The 23,712-nt window shown below is 41.4% G+C and overlaps 1 protein-coding gene across 1 annotated transcript; it reads left to right on the plus strand.

The window, feature by feature from the left end:
- The first annotated feature begins 20,009 nt into the window (after nt 1-20,009).
- On the plus strand, nt 20,010-20,298 carry SMIM43 (small integral membrane protein 43). Its single transcript, XM_069592942.1, has one exon. It carries the CDS (start codon nt 20,102-20,104, stop codon nt 20,291-20,293), a length of 192 nt encoding a protein of 63 aa, XP_069449043.1. The 5' UTR covers nt 20,010-20,101; the 3' UTR covers nt 20,294-20,298.
- Nucleotides 20,299-23,712: the final 3,414 nt, after the last annotated feature.

Genomic DNA, 23,712 nt, shown 5'->3' on the forward strand with positions numbered 1-23,712 from the left:
ATACTTAAAAGAAGAACAAAAACACCCCAAAATTAGTAGAAGGAAAGAAATCATAAAGATTTGAGCAGAAATAAGTGTAAAAGAAATGATAGAAACTATAGTAAAGATTAATAAAACTAAAAGTTGATTTTTGGAGAAGATAAACAAAATGGACAAACATTTAGCCAAACTCATCAAGAAAAAGAGAGAAGAATCAAAGCAACAAAATTAGAAATGAAAAAGGAGAGGTTACAACAGACAATGCAGAAATACAAAGGATTATGAAACTATTATTAACAACTATATGACAATAAAATAGATGACCTGGAATAAATGGACAGATTCTTAGAAAAGTTCAATCTCCCAAGACTGAACCAGGAAGTAATAGAAATTTGAACAAGCACTTAAATTGATGCTGTGATCAAAATTTTTCCCAAAAAAACAAAAGGCCATGGACAGATGGCTTCACAGGAGAATTCTGTCAAACATTTAGAGAAGAGCTAATGCCTATCCTTCTAAAACTCTTTCCAAAAATTGCAGAGGAAGGAACACTTCAAAACTCATTCTACAAAGCCACCATCACCCTGATACCAAAACCAGTTGAAGACAACACACAAAAAGAAAACTACAGGCCAATATCACTGATGAACATACATGCAAAAATCCTCAAAAACTTTTAGCAAACAGAATTCAGCAACACATCAAAAGGCTCATACACCATGATCAAGTTGGGTTTATTCCAGGAATGCAATGATTCTTCAATATATGCAAATAAATTAATGTGATATACCATATTAACAAATTGAAAAATAATAACCATATAGTCACCTCAATAGATGCATAAAAAACCTTTGACAAAATTCAACACCCATTTAAGATTAAAGCTCTTCAAAAAATGGGAATAGAAGGAACCTACCTCAATGTAGTAAAGGCCATATATGATGACGTTATTATCAATGGTGAAACATTATTCTCAATGGCGAAAAACTGAAAGCATCAAAGATGGTAATGATGACCCTATAATGCAAGACAGAAAAAGAGACATGGATGTATAGAACAGTCTTTTGGACCCTGTGGGAGAAGGCGACGGTGGGATGATCTGAGAGAGTAGCATTGAAACATGTATATTGTCACATGTGAAACAGATCACCAGTCCAGGTTTGATGCATGAGACAGGGTGCTCAGGGCTGGTGCACTGGGATGGCCCAGATGGGATGGGATTGAGAGGGAGGTGGGAGGGGGGTTCAGGATAGGAAACACGTGTAAACCCATGGCTGATTCGTATAAATGTATGGCAAAAACCACTACAATATTGTAAAGTGATTAGCCTCCAACTAAAATAAATACATTTTAAAAAGAAAGAAAACTGAGTCTTAAAAAATAAAAACAAAACTGAAAGCTTCGCCTCTAAGATCAGGAACAAGACAAGGGTGTCTATTTTCACCCACTCTTATTCAACTTAGTTCTGGAAGTCCTAGCTACAGCAATCGTAGAAGAAAAAGAAATAAAAGGAATCTAGATTGGAAAAGAAGAAATGAAGCTCTCACTGTTTGCAGATGACATGATACTGTACACAGAAAACCCTAAAGATAGTATCAGAACATTCCTAGAGCTAATCAGTGAATTTAACAAAGTCACAGGGTACAAAATCAATACACAGAAATCACTTATTTATATGTACTAACAATGTCAGACTTTATTTTTTGGGGCTCCAAAATCACTGCAGATGGTGACTGCAGCCATGAAATTAAAAGACGCTTACTCCTTGGAAGAAAAGTTATGACCAACCTAGACAGCATATTCAAAAGCAGAGACATTACTTTGCTGACTAAGGTCCGTCTAGTCAAGGCTATGGTTTTTCCTGTGGTCATGTATGGATGTGAGAGTTAGACTGTGAAGAAGTCTGAGCGCCGAAGAATTGATGCTTTTAAACTGTGGTGTTGGAGAAGACTCTTGAGAGTCCCTTGGACTGCAAGGAGATCCAACCAGTCCATTCTGAAGGAGATCAGTCCTGGGATTTCTTTGGAAGGAATGATGCTAAAGCTGAAACTCCAGTACTTTGGCCACCTCATGCGAAGAGTTGACTCATTGGAAAAGACTCTGATGCTGGGAGGGATTGGGAGCAGGAGGAGAAGGGGATGACAGAGGATGAGATGGCTGGATGGCATCACGGACTCAATGGACGTGAGTGAGTGAACTCCAGGAGTTGGTGATGGACAGGGAGGCCTGGCATGCTGCGATTCACGGGGTTGCAAAGAGTCGGACACGACTGAGTGACTGAACTGAACTGAACTGAACTGAACAATGAAAAAGCAGAAAGAGAAATTAAGGAATCAATCCCATTCACCACTGCAACAAAAAGAATAAAATATCTAGGAATAAACTTACCTAAGGAGACAAAAGAACTATACACAGAAAATTATAAGACACTGATAAAAAAAATCAAAGATGACATAAACAGATTGAGAGATATTCCATGTTCCTGGATAGCAAGAAACAATATTGTGAAAATGACTATTCTACCAAATGCAATCTACAGATTCAGTGTGGTCCATATCAAATTATCAGTGTCATTTTTCACAGAACTAGAACAAAAAATTTCACAGTTCATATAGAAACACAAATGACCCCAAATAGCCAAAGCAGTCTTGAGAAAGAAAAATGGGAGCTGGAGGAATCAACCTTCCTGACCAGATTATACTACAAAGCTACAGTCATCAAGACAGTGTGGTACTGGCACAAAAACAGAAATATGTACCAATGGAACAAGATAGAAAGCCCAGAAATAAACCCATGCACCTATGGGTACCTTATTTTTGACAAAGGAGGCAAGAATATATAATGGGACAAAGACAGCCTCTGCAATAAATGGTGCTGGGAAAACTAAACAGCTACATGTAAAAGAATGAAATTAGAACACTTCCTAACACCATACATAAAGATAAACTCAAAATGGATTAAAGACCTAAATGTAAGATCAGAAACTATAAAACTCTTAGAGGGAAATATAGGCAGAACACTCAATGACATAAATCAAAGCAAGATCCTCTATGACCTACCTCCTAGAGTAATGGAAATAAAAACAAAAGTAAACAGGCGGGACCTGATTAAGCTTAAAAGCTTTCTCACAGAAAAGGAAACTATAAGCGAGGTGAAAAGACAACCCTCAGAATGGGAGAAAATAATAGCAAATGAAGCAACTGACAAAGGATTAATTTCCAAAGTATATAAGCAGCTCATACAACTCAATACCAGAAAAACAACCCAATCAAAAAGTGGGGAAAAGACCTAAATAGACATTTCTCCAAAAAAGACATACAGATGGCTAACAAACACATGAAAAGATGCTCAACATTGCTTATTATTAAAGAAATGGAAATCAAAACTACAACGAGATATCACCTCACACCAGTTAGAATTGTCACCATCAAAAAGTATAGAAACAATAAATGCTGGAGAGGGTGTGGAGAAAAGGGAACATTCTCGCACTGTTGGTGGGAATGTAAATATACATTTGCAGCCACTATGGGAGACGGTATGGAGATTCCTTTCATTTGAATCAGTTCTGATGGGATGGATGAAACTGGAGCCGATTATACAGAGTGAAGTAAGCCAGAAAGAAAAACACCAATACAGTATACTAACACATATATATGGAATTTAGGAAGACGGCAATGACGACCCTGTATGCAAGACAGGAAAAAAGACACAGATGTGTATAACGGACTTTTGGACTCAGAGGGAGAGGGAGAGGGTGGGATGATTTGGGAGAATGGGAATTCTAACATGTATACTATCATGTAAGAATTGAATCGCCAGTCCATGTCTGACGTAGGGTGCAGCATGTTTGGGGCTGGTGCATGGGGATGACCCAGAGAGATGTTGTGGGGAGGGAGGTGGGGGGGTGGGGGTCATGTTTGGGAATGCATGTAAGAATTAAAGATTTTAAAATTTAAAAAATAAAAATAAAATAAAATAAAATAAAATAAACTAGGAATAAAACCACACCATATGACCCAGCAATCCCACTCCTAGGCATATACCCTGAGGAAACCAAAATTGAAAAAGACACATGTATCCCATTGTTCATTTCTGCACTATTTACAATAGCTAGAACATGGAAGCAACCTAGATGTCCATCAACAGATGAATGGATAAAGAAGTTGTGGTACATATACACAATGGAATATTACTCAGCCCTAAAAGGGAATACATTTGAGTTAGTTCTAATGAGGTGGATAAACCTAGAGCCTATTATACAGACTGAAGTAAGTCAAAAAGAGAAAGAGAAATATCGTATTCTTATGCATATATATGGAATCTAGAAAAATGGTACTGAAGAATTTATTTGCAGGGCAGCAGTGGAGAAACTGTCATAGAAAATAGACTTATGGACATGGGGAGAGGGAAGGAGAGGTGAGATGTGTGGAGAGAGTGACATAGAAACTTACATTACCATGTGTAATATAGATAGCCAATGGGAATTTGCTATATGTCTCAGGAGACTCAAACAGGGGCTCTATATCAACCTAGAGGGGTAGGGTGGGGAAGGAGATGGGAGGGAGGTTCAAAAGGTGAGGGATATATGTATACCTATGGGTGATTCATTTTGGTGTTTGACAGAAAACAACAAAATTCTGTAAAGCAAAATATTACTTTGCCAACAAAAGTCTGCCTCGTCAAAGCTATGGTTTTTCCAGTAGTCATGTATGGGTGTGAGAGTTGGACTATAAAGAGAGCTGAGCACCGAAGAATTGATGCTTTTGAACTGTGGAGTTGGAGAAGACTCTTGAGAGCCCCTTGGTCTGAAAGGAGATCAAAGAAGTCAATTCTAAAGGTAATCAGTCCTGAGTATTTATTGGAAGGACTGATGCTGAAGATGAAACTCCAATGCTTTAGCCACCTGATGTGAAGAACTGAGTCAATGGAAAAGACCCTGATGCTGGGCAAAATTGAAGGCAGGAGGAGAAGGGGATGACAGAGGATGAGATGGTTGGATGGCATCACTGACTCGACAGAAATGAGTCTGAGGAGGCTCTAGGTGTTGTTGATGGACTGGGAAGCCTGGTGTACTGTGGTCCATGGGGTCGCAAAGAGTCGGACACAACTCAACAACTGAACTGAACTGAGTAGGCTTTTCTATTGAATTTGCTTTATTGTCATTCATATCATGCTGCTTTCACCTCATATATGTATTCTATGATAAACATAGTAATACATATTTGATTGATTAGAACATCATAAAGTATGAATTCTGATAAATAATTATTTGATGACTTTTAGTTGGCACTAATATCCATGGGTGTTTGTTGGATGGACTGATACTAAAGCTGAAACTCCAGTACTTTGGCCACCTCATGCGAAGAGTTGACTCATTGGGAAAGACTCTGATGCTGGGAGGGATTGGAGGCAGGAAGAGAAGGGGATGACAGAGGATGAGATGGCTGGATGGCATCACCGACTTGATGGACATGAGTTTGGGTGGACTCCGGGAGTTGGTGATGGACAGGGAGGCTTGGTGCGCTGCGATTCATGGGGTCGCAAAGAGTCAGACATGACTGAGCGACTGAACTGAACTGAATTAAATATCCCGAGCAACACACACAGGAGGTATGCAGCAAGGCTTAATGACAAGTCTTACATCTAAGACACAGCAGAAGAGCACACAGGATTTCTCCATCTCATCTTGCCATTAGAGGCATTTAGACCAAGGATCCCACTTATGTAAATTATGGCACTGAGATTGGACAGAAAGCATTTGTCTAACTATGTAAGAACAGGTTCTTCCTAGAGGTGAGATGACTTTCTTAGAAAAGAGTAGTTGGAGCTTAGTGACCTCAGCTAGAAGCTACCTCCCAATATTTTTAGCTGAATCATTGCTAGGCTGTCTAATGGGGCAGGGAGATAGAGCCATTGAAGCCTTTCAGCAAACAAAGGGTATGTTCCTTGTCACCTAAATAGTAAAATTTACTGGAAATGTATTTCTTAATGAGATGTACAGGGGAGAATGTGTTATGGTTTCTTCATTAAAGGAGTTGTTAAAAGGATTATTCATTTAGCAAAGTATAGTATTAAGATTCATAGTCAGTCATAAGTCGCTCAGTCATGTCCAACTCTTTGCAACCCCATGGGCTGTAATCTACCAGGCTCCTCCGTCCATGGGATTTTTCAGGCAAGAATACTACAGTGGGTTACCATTTCCTTCTCCAGGTATTAAGATTAGGACTAGGTAAGATATATGACTTTCTTGTTGAAATAGGAGAAAATTTGGAAAGAGGAGTATGAGAAGAGACCCGTGACATTGATAGGTGAAAGAAAGAAATCTTAAAAAGCTACATGCTGTATGTTTCCAACTATGACATTCTGGAGAAAACAAAACTGTGAAGACTAAAAAGATTAGTAATTGCCAGGGAAAAGGTGGGAGAGAGAGGAATAAACAGGCAGAACACAGAGGATTTTTTAGGGCAGTGAAACTATTTTGTATGATAGTATCGTGGTGAATATATGTCATTATTTTTGTCAAAATCCACTGAATGACCTGTATGCAGGTTAGGAAGCAACAGTTAGAACTGGACAAGGAACAACAGACTGAATCCAAATAGGGAAAGGAGTATGTCAAGACTGTATATTGTCACCCTGCTTATTTAACATCTATGTAGAGTACATCATGAGAAATGCTGGGCTGGATGAAGCACAAGCTGGAATCAAGATTGCTGGGAGAAATATCAATAACTTCAGATATGCATTGCCACCACCCTTATGGCAGAAAGTGAAGAGGAACTAAAAAGCCTCTTGATGAAAGTGAAAGAGGAGAGTGAAAAAGTTGGCTTAAAGCTCAACATTCAGAAAACGAAGATCATGGCATCCGGTCCCATCACTTCATGGGAAATAGATGGGGAAACAGTGGAAACAGTATCAGACTTTATTTTTTCAGGGCTCCAAAATCACTGCAGATGGTGATTACAGCCATGAAATTAAACGATGCTTACTCCTTGGAAGGAAAGTTATGACCAACCTAGACAGCATATTCAAAAGCAGAGACATTACTTTGTCAACAAAGGTCCATCTTGTCAAGGCTACTGTTTTTCCAGTAGTCATGTATGGATGTGAATGTTGGACTATAAAGAAAGCTGAGCACCGAAGAATTGATGCTTTTGAACTGTGGTGTTGGAGAAGACTCTTGAGAGTCCCTTGGACTGCAAGGAGATCCAACCAGCCCATCCTAAAGGAAATCAGTTCTGGGTGTTCATTGGAAGGACTGATGTTGAAGCTGAAACTCCAATATTTTGGTCACCTGATGTGATGAGCTGACTCATCTGAAAAGACCCTGATGTTGAGAAAGATTGAAGGCAGGAGGAGAAGGGGACAACAGAGGATGAGATGGCTGGATGGCATCACCGACTCAATGGACATGAGTTTAGGTAAACTCTGGGAGTTGGTAATGGACAGGGAGGCCTGGTGTGCTGTGGTTCACGGGGTCGCAGAGAGTTGGACACGACTGAGCGACTGAACTGCAACTGTATTGAATGTCCAATGTTGAGAGTGAACTTTAATATAAACTATCGACCATGGGTGATGATGTGTCCCTGCCTATTAAGCACTTGTAACAAAGGTAGCACTCTGGTAGAGGGTACTGATGGTGGGGCATGCTGTGCGTGTGTTGAGGCCAGGGGTGTATGGAACTGTACTTTCTAGTCAGTTTTACTTTGTATTTGAAACTGCTCTTAAAAACAGTCTACTTAAAAGACAGAGAGAGAGATCCTTGGTGACTGGCATCTTCCTAGCCAAATGATTTTAGGAAAATATAAGTGGAAGTTGAAGATCTGTATACGACCACCAAAACCATCCATGCTCATGTGCCATTTCATATATCCTCAAGCATAACTGAAACCTGGTTTGAAGATTTGTTTTAAGATTATGGGAGATGAATAGACACCGAAAAGTAATATGAAAAAAAAAGAGATATTCATTGAACAAATGGTTTTGGGAAAACAAGGTAGTCATATGGAAAAAAATATGGGTGGATCTCTACCTTACACTTCACCAAAAATTAAATTCTGGATGTATCAACAGTTTAAACCTCAGGAGAAAAAGCTATAAATGTAATAGCAGAAACATAACCGGGAGACACTGCCAGATGTGAATAGTGAGGTAGACAGTGAATCACATAGTGGTTTATGTCTTCACAGATGGGCACTGTGGCTGCTGTTACCATCCTGACGTGTGAAATAGTTATGAGAATAATAGTTCATTTTTATGGGCACTTACCACATTTGGGGCAGTGTTCTGAGCTCTTAATGAATCTTCCCTGGTGGCTCAGACAGTAAAGTGTCTGTCTACAATGCAGGAGACCGGGGTTCGATTCCTGGGTCGGGAAGATTCCCTGGAGAAGGAAATGGCAACCCACTCCAGTATTCTTGCCTAGAAAATCCCATGGACGGAGGAGCCTGGTGTCCATGGGGTCACAAAGAGTTGGACAAGACTGAGCAACTTCACTTTAAGCTCTCAATACATATTAGTCCATTTAATCTTCACCACAACCCAAAGTTGAGGGTATCATTCCCCCCTCCATTTTACAGATGAGGCAACCAAGTCACAGAGTTGAAGTCACATGCTGGTCAGGGAAGCCAAGACTTATTAATTCAAGCAGCCTGGCTCTAGAACCCAGGCACTTAATCATCATACTCGATTATGAAGCAATGCTTAATTATGTGCTTTTAAAACATGCTAGATACATAGATTAGTATTAAATTTTGGCAAAGTTGTATCCACAGCAGTAAGTTTAAACAATTTGTACATTTACTTTCCTTTAGGAAAACTTAAAAGAGTGTTTTTCATTAAAAAGTGAATTATCTTATCCCTTATGTATTTCAATAACTGGCGAGTATAATTTTGACATCTTTGCAAGGTTTCTTTCACAATTTAATTTCATGGTATATATTTTTTAAAAATCACAGTATGTAAACTTGTTTTAGAAACACACTGCCATTAAGCATGAACTGTTTAACAAACATGATTATCAATAGTTTGATGAGCAAACTATTGTCCTTTAGCTTAATATTCTGCTTGTGTTGAAGTGAAGTGCAAATGTTGTCCCATTATTTCCTTGGTAGGGTAAACCTCACTGGAAAAGCATGAATACCAAATAGCACCCCAAATACACTAGCTTTATAATACTGTCATTAAATGATTAGTGTAATGTTAAAGACAATGTATTAATATAATAATGGACTGTCAACTGCTTAATAACAAAAACACTCAATACTCTTTAGTATTAAATAATCCTTAAGATGAGATCAATTTTGGTTCAAAATTAGATAAAAACCAATAAAGCCTTTTTCTTAGGGTGCTGGCTGTTTAGAAACTTCATTTTTAAGCCTGTACAATGGAGTTTTACTCATTCCAAGCTGAAAGAGGAGAGACATAGTGCCTGCAATTGCATTGACATGAAGTCCTATCCTCAGCATCTTACCTGGGAGGTCTTCTTAATAATCTTTCTCACACATACTTTCTTATTTGGAAATTATTTGGGCTTGATCAGAGAGGTTCAAGAGTTACATGTACTACTCTTGGGGAAAAAAAATATCTTCTTGGCAGCTGATTGGAGAATTCCTGTTGGCAGGAACTTTATTTAAAAGAGAATTTAATAAACTTACAATTAGAAGCTAGCTCAGATTGGTGCTCAGGTTTCCTCCTTAATGAAGAAAGCAGGTAGGGAAAATAATGACTCTGGGGAAGAAAGGGTTAAAAGAAGTGCACACCTGAGTTGTCCAGCAGTCCATCAGGGCCTTTGGGAGCAGCAGAAATGTCCAGTGCATGTTTGTTGGCTCCGCAGTCTAAATTCTTCCTTCAGTAAGTTCTGTGTTGTTCAGTGATGCTTTGTAGCATGATTTTCCCTTTAGAAGGAACCCTGATGTGCTGAATCATGCACATAGTGAAAAAGTGACTGCTTTGGGGAGCCACTGATCTGTTGGTTACATATGAAAAGCTCTGCTTCCTTAAAGTTAAAAGGAAAAATGTCATGGTGGGGGTTGAGCAATGAGCAGTGGTTCACCGACTTCTGTTAATGTGTCAGAGGCCCTTCCTAGAGCAAATTGCTTTCCTGAAAGAAGGCACCCTGGGTTCCAAGCCTACCCCATCATCATGGCAACTGGGAGCAATTCACTCTGATAATTTCACTCTTCCACCACCCCTGGTTTGGGCAGTAAAAATGATAAGTCATTTGAATTTTGGAACCAGAAGGGACATGGCTATCTTTATGTTCAAGTCCCCTAATTTAGGAAGCAGAAGCATAGAGAAGTTAAAGACATGTCCAGTGTTACATGGCTCTGGAAGCATGGGATGGTTAGCCAGGCCTTTTGTTTCCCACCAGTGTTCTTCCCACAACAACAGAAAAGTTGAAGAAATGTGGGAAAGGAGGAGGAAAATCATACTGGCAAGTATAGCTAAGGCATCAGCAAAAACGACAAAGCTGATAAATGGCTGTTTTCTTCTAGGACCAGACTTTTTCATCTGAAGAAATATACAAGATAGAAGAAAATATGAAGAACCAAAAAATATATTGGTAGCAGGTGCTGAGTTTTGTATAATGAGTCGTGTGTTCTTCGCTTCTCATAGGTGAGAAGAGGGTGGGTGGAGAAGCGCAATTCTTGGTGGTGTCTAGTGACAGAGCCCGCCTGCTCAGCCATACACCACATGAAGAGACCATGATTAGGAAGGGCACACGGAAGAGCCAGGTGTGCAACAGCCAACAAGGAGTATACATTTTTTCCAGGTGTCACAGAGCTTCATTTTCATTATCGAGTAATCATGGTAATCACATCACTTAGTGCAAGCAACAGTATCCGCAACAGCAAAGGAAAACCTCCTGACGGTATTAGTAGTCCAGTGCCACCATTTTCACACACATCCTGAGCTTTCTCTTTTTACAGGGTTTCACTGTAGGTCATAGGAAATGATGGGATGATCTCTATATTGCTGAAGTTATCAACTATAACATTTACGTTCTTGAAAATGTGCCTTAAAGGTTGCTGTCTCCAAGATGCTGATCCTCTTGGTGTTTAGGCACTCAGTTCCACAAGTTAAAAGAAAGTGAATGAAGCCATACAGAGGCTTTGCCTGTCCCAAGCCTGCAGTCTCCTGTCTGAAGTATCAATTTCTATGGGTGGGTGGCAGAGGAGGTTAGAAGAGTCCTCGGCCTGATTCACAGATGATGCAAAAGCCAGAGGGAAGCTTGGGTAAGCAGTCATTTGTTGCCTGGTTTATGATGATGATTACGAAAGGAATATCCAGGTATATTTCCTAGTGAAGGCCTTAGTCTCTCACCGAGAGTTTCTGTTGTAGATTCCAACCAGCATTTGTGATAGCAGGCCTTCTAATATGACATATCACAGAGGCAATAATACCAGGCCTATACCTTAGCCACTATGGAGTTGGCCTAAGTACTGAAAACCCCGAGGAGAATTATTTTTCACATATACTAAATAGCAGTGTGATTTTCTGCATTAAGAATATTCAACTCCTCAGGAAATAGTTCTTTAGGAAGGATATTTACATGCCTTCCTATAACCTACAGTCAAAGTAGATTATTTAAATACTTTAGATCATGTAGTAAAGCTCTTGTTTTACTCAGAATAAAGCATATTTATATGGGTGGTAAACACATAGAATAGAATATGTATTAGTCAAAGATCTCCAGAGAAACAGCAGAAAATAGGATACCTAGTGAGATAGAGACAGATAGATATGGTTCATTATAATGAATTGGCTCATGTCATTACGGAGGATGAGAAGGTCCACAGTCAGTGAGCTAGAGACCCAGAAGAGCTGAAGATGTAGTTCCAGTTTGAAAAACAGCAGGATTCTATTGATAAGAAAGAGATATGAGGTGCTTGGTAGGCAAGCAGGGATGTCCAAGGTCACCCAGCTAGCAAGAACGAAGCCAGGATACGTGTCCAAGCCCATTAGGCTGGAAACACTGCACAGTGTGTGGTACAGGGACGAGTCTACTGGACTGGGGCCCAAGGCTGCCACTGCAGCCTGCACCCGTGTGTCTGTGCCTGGAGGACCGCTTGGATCCCCGGGCCTGGGAATGCAGGCCCTACTTGTTGGGTCGTTAGAGCTCACAAGGTGGCATTTCTCTAAGGGTGTATGCATGACAACAAATTCTACTTTTTCCTAATTCTTTTTTCCCTTGGGGCAATCCAGTTTTAGCCTCGTGTATGTACATTATTCTGCAAGCCCACAGCTCTGATCATTATCAGCTCACATAGAAGCTTGCAGACTTTCCATTAGTGGTGACAGTTTCAGCACTGTCATTATTAAAGTTGTGCTGAACAAAGGACATATCACTTCTCTAATGCTCAGGCGTTTCATTTTGCCACATGGCATGGTAATGATCAATTCTAGGCTCAGTCACAGTTGCATCAACTTTCTCCAATGTTCCTGTTAACTTGCGGGAAAGAGTCTAAATTAAAGAAATAGCATTTGGATGTTACCACATCTGTCACTTAATATTTTTCTTTTTTAATATTGGACAGACTTGGATATCTTCCTTTGTGTTTTGAGACATTTGAAGCTAAGGGCGGGATCTAGAGTTGCTGTTTTCATTGTTTCCATAGAATTATTCTTAGTGGTGAATCCTGGATTCACGGTCTACCACATAGCATGATCTCCTACATGCCCCTCTACCACACAGCATGATCTCCTACATGCCCCTCAAATAAATTTCTCCCATAGATTTCCTTCCCTCCCTTCTACCCTTCCTTCCCTCCCTCCTTCCGACTCACTGGAATTTCTGAATGTTTATATCAGATTTAAGCAGCCCGTCATGCACATTTTATTTATCTCCTTATAGCTCATTTTGTCAGCATTGCATAACAGCCCAGCTCATTCTTTTTGGGGTGGAATGGGGAAAGAGTGAGGGTGTTAGAATGTTACAGTAACTGTTGATTAACTTTAGATAACTCACCATGATAGAATAATCCACTTTTCTCTCCTACAGTAGTGAACATTCTCATAAATTTTCTAATTCTGATCTTGAGGCTTTTAGGGATGATAAAGTATGTAAAAGGCAATTTCAGGGAGGCCCAAATGAATATGGTGTTATATCTGTACATGAGACAGGAGCAAGGGAGATGAGGCATTGAAGGAACATGGATAGTTTGGAGCCATTCAGAGTTGCCAGGATCACTAGGACAGATTCAGGCCCTGACTAGCTAGGACAGAGCTGCTTAGGGCCTGGAAACTTCCCTAGAGCACGGACCTCATTGCCAGCACACACACAGGCACTTTAAAAGACATTCCATCTAAGCATAAACCAATGACCCAATTTTTATGGTCCACAGTATCTGTATCAACAATACATTTTGAGACCATGGTACAAAATATTTCTTTCATTTCCTTTGGATTTATTTCAGGCCAAATTGAGTCAGCCTTGCGAAGCTGCCTGCAAATCTCTTTTTCTCCAGTCTCCTGCTCTTATCCTGCCTTTGTATTAGGGAAGTTGCTTCTATCTAGCAGGCACCCCCAGTAGGTAGGTCCCATCCTGGGATCTTGACAGATTTTTACAGCCCTGAGTGTCTTCTTAGGGCTCCAGGCTCTTTAGAGACACACAATTACAAGGCAGCCTCTTCTGTTACTGTTAATCACTTCCCATAAACACCTTTGATGCTCCTTATGATAAAAGACCCCCCTTGCTTTTGGAGGTGAGGGTATGGAAGAACAAAGGAGGCAAAGGGATGGAGAGCCCCATCCTGCTACACACCCTGGATGTCCATAGGCAGGGACTTGGAGCAGTTGTTTTGAGACTCATGAAGAGGGGATGGAGGAGCTGAAAGTGTGCCTCTGAGTGCTGGATGAGGCTTGCTGTGTTATTAAAGTATACGCAGGGTCCCCTCTGTGGGCAGTGCTATTCCACCTTACCAGTGTGTGCACCAGGGCTTTCTCTTTAAATGATGGAACTGGCCAGGCTCTTATCTACAACGAGTGTCCTTTCTGGCTTTTAAAATTCATAGATTTGCTTTGTAAGGATTTCTACTGAATGCATATTTAGGCGGAGAAAGATGGTGTCTTATTCCTATGGAGTCATTTGTAATAACGTCAACTGGAATTCAGACCATCTTATGAGATATATAAATATGACCAGAGGCTAAAAAACATTGGAAGCATCTAATAAATGTAATATGTTATTTTTGTGGCAGCAATATTATTTTAAATACAAATTTTATTGAGAGTGAATATAAAGATTTATTAGTCATTATTTATAAATTCATTTAAGCTGCTGAGATAAAAGGATAATCTAAATAGTTACGGTTAGGAAGGCTGAAGTGGATTTCAATTTGGTGACATAAAATCCTCATTTCTTGTCCTCTTTCCTTGGCACTCTGTAGGGAAACACTGGTTTATTAGAAGCTTCAACCTTCAAGATTTCAAAGGAAGGAGCCGAGATGTATGTAAGCAGAAGGTATGTGTCTCTTTGTTTCTTTCAAGTTTGACACTCAAAAAGAAAAAAAACAGTCATTGATTTGACAGTCAAAGACAAGAAAAGAGCATTTCCCCCCATGAAATAATACAAGGGTTGAGAATGCAGGCTACCACTTACCAGCTGTGTTCTTAAGCAGATCACTTAACCTCTGTGTGCCTCAATGTTCATCCTTTAATGGCTTGACTACCCAGATGGCAATGTGCCGAGTGGCATATGCCTTTTCTACCAAACACCTTGTTGATTATGAGTGCTTAACATATGCAAAGTGTGTAAGTCACACCTCCTTTTTCAGTCAGTATTCTCACCTGCAAGCTGTCATTAACCATTAATGCTTTTCTGCAATAAACAGATTTACTGGAAAGCCAGTAGGGGTTCATAGAAAAGGAAAGAGGCAGTTTAGAAAAAGGGCAGGAGTCAAGGATACCACAGAAGCAGCAGCAAGAGCCACGCCTGTCACTCCGGGAACTGGTCTGGCCTAGGAGCCCCTCTGCCACTTAATGCATCTGACCTCCAAACATTTTGTCCTGTTCCATCTGCTCCCAAACTTCAGACTCCTGGAAACAGGGATACGTGGGTGAGTTTCTGGCATGGCTCTTCCTGCCCTCCCTGCACTTTATCAAGAATGGGTAGAAGATATATCTGACCCCCTCGGTTTCTACAGTAGGAGGTGGCAATGGAGAGCAGTCACTGGAATCTGTCGTTTTGCCAACAGTACATAAAATAGAGAATTCTGCCAGTAGGAATATGTGGTGCCTAGAGTAGAGGTGTGTGGATTCTTGGTAGTCAAAAACAAACAAACAAACAAAACAAATCACAGCTATCTGCTTTACTCATATAAGGCTTCAGACTTTCCTCAGTAGCTCTGTAAGCAGTGATATGCTGCTAAGTGTTTAACAGCTGGTTCTCTGGCCTTGATTTGTAGCACTTGTACATTTCCACAGGGCAAATGCTCCTGCTGTTGCTGCTGCTGCTAAGTTGCTTCAGTCGTGTCCGACTCTGTGTGACCCCATAGACGGCAGCCCACCAGGCTCCCTTGTCGCTGGGATTCTCCAGGCAAGAACACTGGCGTGGGGTGCCATTGCCTTCTCCAATGCATGTGGCCAATTTAAAGCTACCCGCATGACATCGGGGCAGATGGAGATACACAGTAGTGTACTGCTGTGTAACATTTCAGCTATGTAGCCTGGCCAGACACGAATAACCTCCAGTGCATGGATGACAGTAAAGTGTGGCGAAATAATTAGGGAGTGGTGAGTTTTGAGTATTCGTTACCTTTGTTAACATAATTTATTTAATTGTAAGTTTATACAATAAGGAAATGACCAGGTGGCTCAATTGGTAAAGAATCTGCCTGCCAGTGCAGGAGACACGGGTTCAATCCCTGGGCTGGGAAAATCCCCTGGAGGAGGAAATGGCAACCCTCTCCAGTATTCTTGCCTGGACAATCCCATGGACAGAGGAGCCTGGTGGGCTACACTCCATGGGATCACAAAGAGTAGGACATGACTGAGCACTCCTGCATGCCCTTAAACGATTTCATTTTTAATGATAGCTGTATTTTAGCCACATGACTTGCAAAATTTTTGAGAAAATCTTTGAGCCAGTTCCAGCATTCTATTGCCCATGAAGTGGGTCAGTAATGTTATTGAGAGAAACAGATCGAGAGATTTGAGAGATTCCTTACACAGCAAGATGCTTGGTGGAGAGGCCTAGGGCCTGGGGATTTTGCACAGCAGTCTGTAACAATGGGGACTCTCGGCAACAGAATAATAATAGTGTCTGTCATTTACTTAGCAAAACACATTCTTACTCAACATTCCACTCAATTTTAATCCTCACAACAAACTCAAGAAAAAGGGAAGCAAGATATGTAACAGGTAAGGAGATGGAGAGTCAGAGAGCTGAAGTGACCCCTGACATGTGTAGCTGACACTAGAATTGGGACTTTGAGACTTCCAGTTCACAGCTTGTCCCATGCCATTCTATTTCTCTGAACCCCCTGCCTTCACTGGGAGAGCCACTTATTACAGACAGCCCATTACATAGTCTGGGATGTTGTACATCAGCCCTTATTCCCCAAAGTCATTTCAGGGGCCCCTCTTGTGTCTTCACAAATAAAGAATGAAATAAAGTCGGAGGCTCATAGAGTGGGCGATGATGACCCATTGCGTTAGCAGCTTTGATAGCTGCACCCCACACTGGCCACCAGTGATCCTTACTCCCTGGTATTCATGTCCTCGGACCCCTACATAGAAGAGGGCTGACCTGTGCGACGAGTCCGTACTGCAGGAGTGACCACTGATGCCTTCTGAAGCCAACTGTTAATGGCGCTGCAGCTTCTGCCTCCTTTCAGATCCCTGGGGGAAGTGCCTTCAGATCTTATGCTTTGCAGGTTGCCAGCAGAGGGCTGTGCAAACACCCGAGCAGCGCTGTGGGAAGCCCACACTGGAGGGAACTGAGAGCCCCGACAGCCAGCACCACTTGCTAGCCCTGAAAGTGAGCCACCTCGGAAGTGGACTCTCCAGCTCCCGCCAAGCCTTCAGAGGACTGCCTCTTGGGCTAACATCTGATGGTGTAGGCTCATGAGAAACCTCAAGTCAGAATCACCCAGCAAAGTGCTCCCAAATTATTGACCCACAGAAACTGTGAGCTATGACCAATGTTTATGTTGTTTTGAGCCACTTAGTTCTTGGGTAATTTGTTACACAGTGGTAGATAAGCTGGATTTTTTTTTTTTTTCATAGCAGTACCATATGGGCTGTGGGTAATCTTAACTACAGAGAGGTGTTAGGGGCTTAAGGAAGCATTTTAAGTAAATTGTTTTTTGTGTTGTTTTGGTTTTCCACCAAAGAAATTGGATTCTCCAAATTGGAAAAGAAGAAGTAAAACTCTCACTGTTTGCAGATGACATGATCCTCTACATGGAAAACCCTAAAGACTCCACCAGAAAATTACTAGAGCTAATCAATGAATATAGTAAAGTTGCAGGATATAAAATCAACACACAGAAATCCCTTGCATTCCTATACACGAATAATGAGAAAGTAGAAAAAGAAATTAAGGAAACAATTCCATTCACCATTGCAACGAAAAGAATAAAATACTTAGGAATATATCTACCTAAAGAAACTAAAGACCTATATGTAGAAAACTATAAAACACTGATGAAAGAAATCAAAGAGGACACTAATAGATGGAGAAATATACCATGTTCATGGATTGGAAGAATCAATATAGTGAAAATGAGTATACTACCCAAAGCAATTTACAAATTCAATGCAATCCCTATCAAGCTACCAGCCACATTTTTCACAGAACTAGAACAAATAATTTCAAGATTTGTATGGAAATACAAAAAACCTCGAATAGCCAAAGCAATCTTGAGAAAGAAGAATGGAACTGGAGGAATCAACTTGCCTGACTTCAGGCTCTACTACAAAGCCACAGTCATCAAGACAGTATGGTACTGGCACAAAGACAGACATATAGATCAATGGAACAAAATAGAAAGCCCAGAGATAAATCCACACACATATGGACACCTTATCTTTGACAAAGGAGGCAAGAATATACAATGGAGTAAAGACAACCTCTTTAACAAGTGGTGCTGGGAAAACTGGTCAACCACTTGTAAAAGAATGAAACTAGATCACTTTCTAACACCGTACACAAAAATAAACTCAAAATGGATTAAAGATCTAAATGTAAGATCAGAAACTATAAAACTCCTAGAGGAGAACATAGGCAAAACACTCTCAGACATAAATCACAGCAGGATCCTCTATGATCCACCTCCCAGAATTCTGGAAATAAAAGCAAAAATAAACAAATGGGACCTAATTAAAATTAAAAGCTTCTGCACAACAAAGGAAAATATAAGCAAGGTGAAAAGACAGCCTTCTGAATGGGAGAAAATAATAGCAAATGAAGCAACTGACAAACAACTAATCTCAAAAATATACAAGCAACTTATGCAGCTCAATTCCAGAAAAATAAACGATCCAATCAAAAAATGGGCCAAAGAACTAAATAGACATTTCTCCAAGGAAGACATACGGATGGCTAACAAACACATGAAAAGATGCTCAACATCACTCATTATTAGAGAAATGCAAATCAAAACCACAATGAGGTACCACTTCACACCAGTCAGAATGGCTGCGATCCAAAAATCTGCAAGCAATAAATGCTGGAGAGGGTGTGGAGAAAAGGGAACCCTCCTACACTGTTGGTGGGAATGCAAACTAGTACAGCCACTATGGAGAACAGTGTGGAGATTCCTTAAAAAATTGCAAATAGAACTACCTTATGACCCAGCAATCCCACTGCTGGGCATACACACCGAGGAAACCAGAATTGAAAGAGACACATGTACCCCAATGTTCATCGCAGCACTGTTTATAATAGCCAGGACATGGAAACAACCTAGATGTCCATCAGCAGATGAATGGATAAGAAAGCTGTGGTACATATACACAATGGAGTATTACTCAGCCGTTAAAAAGAATTCATTTGAATCAGTTCTGATGAGATGGATGAAACTGGAGCCGATTATACAGAGTGAAGTAAGCCAGAAAGAGAAACACCAATACAGTATACTAACACATATATATGGAATTTAGGAAGATGGCAATGACGACCCTGTATGCAAGACAGGGAAAGAGACACAGATGTGTATAACGGACTTTTGGACTCAGAGGGAGAGGGAGAGGGTGGGATGATTTGGGAGAATGACATTCTAACATGTATACTATCATGTGAATTGAATCGCCAGTCTATGTCTGACGCAGGATGCAGCATGCTTGGGGCTGGTGCATGGGGATGACCCAGAAAGATGTTATGGGGAGGGAGGTGGGAGGGGGGTTCATGTTTGGGAATGCATGTAAGAATTAAAGATTTTAAAATTTAAAAAATAAAAAACTAAAATTTAAAAAAAAAAAAAAAAGAAATTGGATTCTCAGTCGACCTTAGAGGGTTTTGTACAGTTTAACTAGAAATGCATTTTCTCTTTAATGCTTTTCTAAATGAGTGCTGCTCTATACTGAGAACATTTGCAAATCTGAAGAGCAAGGCGCTTGAACTGGCACTTAGGCACGCTTAAGCCATCTCACAGCCCTTTGGACCCCCGCCTTCACTGTCACTTTTGGGTCTCTGGGCCATGGCTTTGCCTGCCCTTTGGAAAAGCCTGAACAAGGGAAAATAACGAAACAAATCTACTAGGAAGGGGAAAGGGTAGAGACCCCACTAAATGTTGGAAGTGGAAATCTTAAAATCATTTGCAAAACATCAGCCCCAACACCCGCTGGGAGGCTGAGCCATCACCTCTTCTCCCTGTCTCCTCCCACTGAAGTTCGCTCCTAGAAAAATCTGCTCATGTCCCCAAGAGCTCTGGAGAGGATCTTGGCGTAGAGAGGCTGTTGTGGCTACTGGGAGGGTGGGAGCCAAGGTTACACCGGCTCCTTGGCGCGTTTGCTCTGAGCTGGACGAAGCTGCGTGTGGACCTCCGAGCCGTGGCCCAAGACGAGGCGCCCTTGCGCGGGCGGGAGGAGCCTGGAGGTGGGACCCTGACGGCGCGCCACGCCGGCAAAGGCAACCCGCGCGGAGCGCGCACGGCCACTGAGCGCCGGCGCCTCCAGCATGGAGTGGGAGCTCAACTTTCTGCTCTACCTGGCGCTCTTCTTCTTTCTGCTCTTCTTACTTTTCCTCCTGCTCTTCGTGGTCATCAAACAGCTGAAGAACTCGGTGGCCAATACGGCCGGGGCGCTCCAGCCCGGGCGCCTCTCCCTGCACCGGGAGCCTTGGGGCTTCTCCCGCGAGCAAGCGGTGTGACAGGCGCCGCGCGGACACTGGCGGGAGGGCATGGAACTGTGCGGGCACCGGGCTGGGGCTCGGCCTCTATTCTCTGGCCACACGGCCGCCCGGGTTCTAGGGCCAGGCTCGGCTGCCTCGCTGGCAGGTCCGTTTGGGCATGGGAGCTGTTAGCAAATGGGCGAGTTTCTCTTCTCCTCCGGGAAGCTAGGGGCTCACGGCGCGCTGGGATGTCAGGGATGACGGATGCCTGGGGTCTGGGCTGGTGGTGTGCTTTTAGGGAGGGGCCCTAAGCTTTTCCGGGGTGGGGAGAAATACAAAAAAGAAAGGTTAGCTTTTGAAGCCAGAATGGCTCTGAGCACCTGCAAGCTCTTCTTTCCAGTCCAACTGCATTTTTATCTTGTACCCCAGGGATCCAAAACTAAATTATTCAGATGATTCAGTCCAGGCACTTCCAAACAAAATCGAATGTCAACCTAACCTTTAGGATAAGAGACAGGAGAAAATAGGTCACACTCGGAGTATTCCACATACTGCTTTGAATGTCTGTGCTGTGGTAGACCCTATGTGGGATTCAAGTGGCAGTGCGTGGGAGAGAGGGTTGAGTGGCCCATTTGTTATGGGGTATCTCCCCTTCCTCCTGATCCCTGCTCCTATTCTAGACTCCGACCCTGGAGGTGCCTGCGGATTGCTGTGGCGGGTAGGTATAGAATCAGCAGGAGGGTGAGCGTTAGAGTGGGAGTCACTGGGAGATTTCTTGGGGTTGCCATGGAGGGCTGAAGAAATGAGGCCATTTACGCGTGGTAGGGCAACAGGGATGGATAACACGGGAAGATCGAGGCTGATGTTTCTGCCAGGCTGTCCTAGGTGATTAGAATGATTAGATTGATGGGCTGAAGTAACTTCTCACCCGTGTGCCCTAAGTACCCTCCGGGCAATGTTAGTTTGGGAAATAACTTCATCTTCCAGGTGCTCTTTCCTCAGTCTTTGCCATCTCAGGTTCTGGAGCGGAGCTGCTGCCCTGGCCTGGTGTGTGGAGGATGGTGGAGTTAGGGGCCGGTCAGGCGGGAGTAACCAGAGACAGACGACTTCTGCGATGGTAAGCAGGAACCACCCTTGGTTTTGCTTTGTCCCTGGGTAAACTTCTAAAGACCCAGGCCCTTACAAAAGTGAGGGTTCAAGATGAAGGAAATGGGCGCAGTGACATAAAGGGCTCCTCTCCTACTCAGAGCCAGTGAGCTTCTATAGGAACCAAGGAGCCAAACCAATTCCCAACCTGGTACAGCATCTTGGTAAAGGATCATAAAAATTAGAATGAGATGTGAGAAATGATTGCGACTGATAAATATGCCCTATTGGAAAATAGAACAGGGGTTCTTGAAGTTGAAATATGTAATGCAGATATAGTTTGTCTTTTCAATAAGGGAAGATTTGGGTTCAGCCACGTTTAGGGTAAGATAAGCCATCCAAATCATGACTATAACACTGAAAACACTTATTAATTTCAGGCACAAAGACAGACTATGTAGAAAGGCTAAAAACAACAAAATACTAAGTGTTAACCTAAATTGAGAATATGAAAGTGAAGTGGAAGACAATTATTTTAATAATTCAGTTGAAGGAAAAATAGTCTCACTACTTATGGGGAAAGTTTTGGTCTGAGACATTCAGATAATTTCCTACATTTTCTATTTCACTTTACTGGAATGGTGCTATTGTGAATAAAGTAAGCAGTTTATTTTAAATATAAGGTCATAAATAAATTCACATATATATATTCACATATATACATATATATGAATTTTAAATATGTCATAAGTAAATCCACACATATGAATTCATATATATGTATATATACACACACACATACCTCTCTTTCTGGGAGGTGTAATAAGACTTTATTTGAATTCCCAGTTTGAATCCCAGAATCAACTACAGTGATTCTAAATTGCACTTTGAACAGTAATTCTCTAACTGGTTGACACCCCTACAGTGACATCTAGTTATACAGTTGTGTGGTTATTACAGACTTTAAAGATGAGTGTGGGAGTAGTTAATAAGCATTAATAGTTTATAAGGATGAAAACAATCACTTCCTACTTTGTAAATAATCAGAATGCAAATTATTTTAACCACATGTTTGACTTGATTTTATAATTCTTTATTCTTCCTAGTAATGCCACTGGTGTCCAAAGGTTTAAACCTCCCTTGACTCTTCTAGACAGGAGACTAGAGAACTCAGGGTGAGTAGTTTGCTGCTATCCCAGTTTTAAGTCAATCTCTTTGCTGGTTCTACTAACTCAGCTTCCTACAAAAGGAGTGGTTGCCTTTCTCTTTTGTGGCCCGTGCCATTTTACGACCTCCTCAGAATCTAATTCATGAGTTACTAAGTTCCCATTTCTACAGGCAAAAAGGAATACTTGCTCCTATTGTCCAATCTCTGCCTTGAGCCTGCGCTAAACCCTGGGAACTAAAGATTCTCATACTGCCTTGTTCCATTCATTTATTCAGTCGTTGTTTTTCAAAACCCAGCACAGACTGGTCTCTCACATTAGAACTACTTTTGAATTCAATTTTTTTGCTACCTGTATACATTCTTTTTTAAAAAAAATTATTTATTTACTTGGTTGTGCCCTTATTGGCATGTGAGTTGCAGCATATCTTAGTTGTGGCATGCAGTATGTAGTTCCATGACCAGGGATTGAACCCAAGCCCCTGCATTGGGAGCTCAGAGTCTTAGTCACTGGACCACAGGGAAGCCCTAACCTGTATACATTCTTGATCTAGTGCTCCAGCATCCACCGTGGTTTAGGTCATAGGCTTGTAGATATTGATTGCTCCATCCACTGGCCACACCCTGGTCCTGACAATCACTATGCTAAGTCTGTTTTTGAAGACAGTGTACATATGAGCTAGACATTAAAGCATTTGAAAAGTCAGGAACATTTTAAATAACTGCTCATTATATAAGTATAACTTGATTATTAAAAATTTCTATATTTTATTTTCAGTAAGAGGTGTTTAGTGACTCTTTAGCAATGTTGGACTTCCCTTGTGGCTCAGATGGTAAAGCATCTGTCTACAATGCAGGAGACCCAGGTTTGATCCCTGGGTCGGGAACATCCTCTGGAGAAGGAAATGGCAATCCGCTCCAGTACTATTGCCTGGAAAATCCCATGTACAGAGGAGCCTGGTAGGCTATAGTCCATGAGGTCGCAAAGAGTCGGACACGACTGAGCGACTTCAGCAATATTAGAAGCTGAGTTGAATTTCTTACATTATAAGGAAATGGGCCATAATTCAGTTGTTATATTAATATTCTGTTTCCACCGTTCTTATTTCATTGTTGTTTCTAAATTTCAGCTATTTTAAATGACTCAAATTTTATTAGGATGATCCTGATTGTTTCACTGATTTCCAAACTTGAAAATGCAATGAAC

The sequence above is a fragment of the Ovis canadensis genome, chromosome 6 (assembly GCF_042477335.2).
Source record: "Ovis canadensis isolate MfBH-ARS-UI-01 breed Bighorn chromosome 6, ARS-UI_OviCan_v2, whole genome shotgun sequence".
Taxonomy (NCBI): Eukaryota; Metazoa; Chordata; class Mammalia; order Artiodactyla; family Bovidae; genus Ovis; species Ovis canadensis.

Excerpts from the sequence above, each read along its gene's own strand:
- SMIM43 (XM_069592942.1), top strand. The coding sequence starts at position 20,102 with ATGGAGTGGGAGCTCAACTTTCTGCTCTACCTGGCGCTCTTCTTCTTT.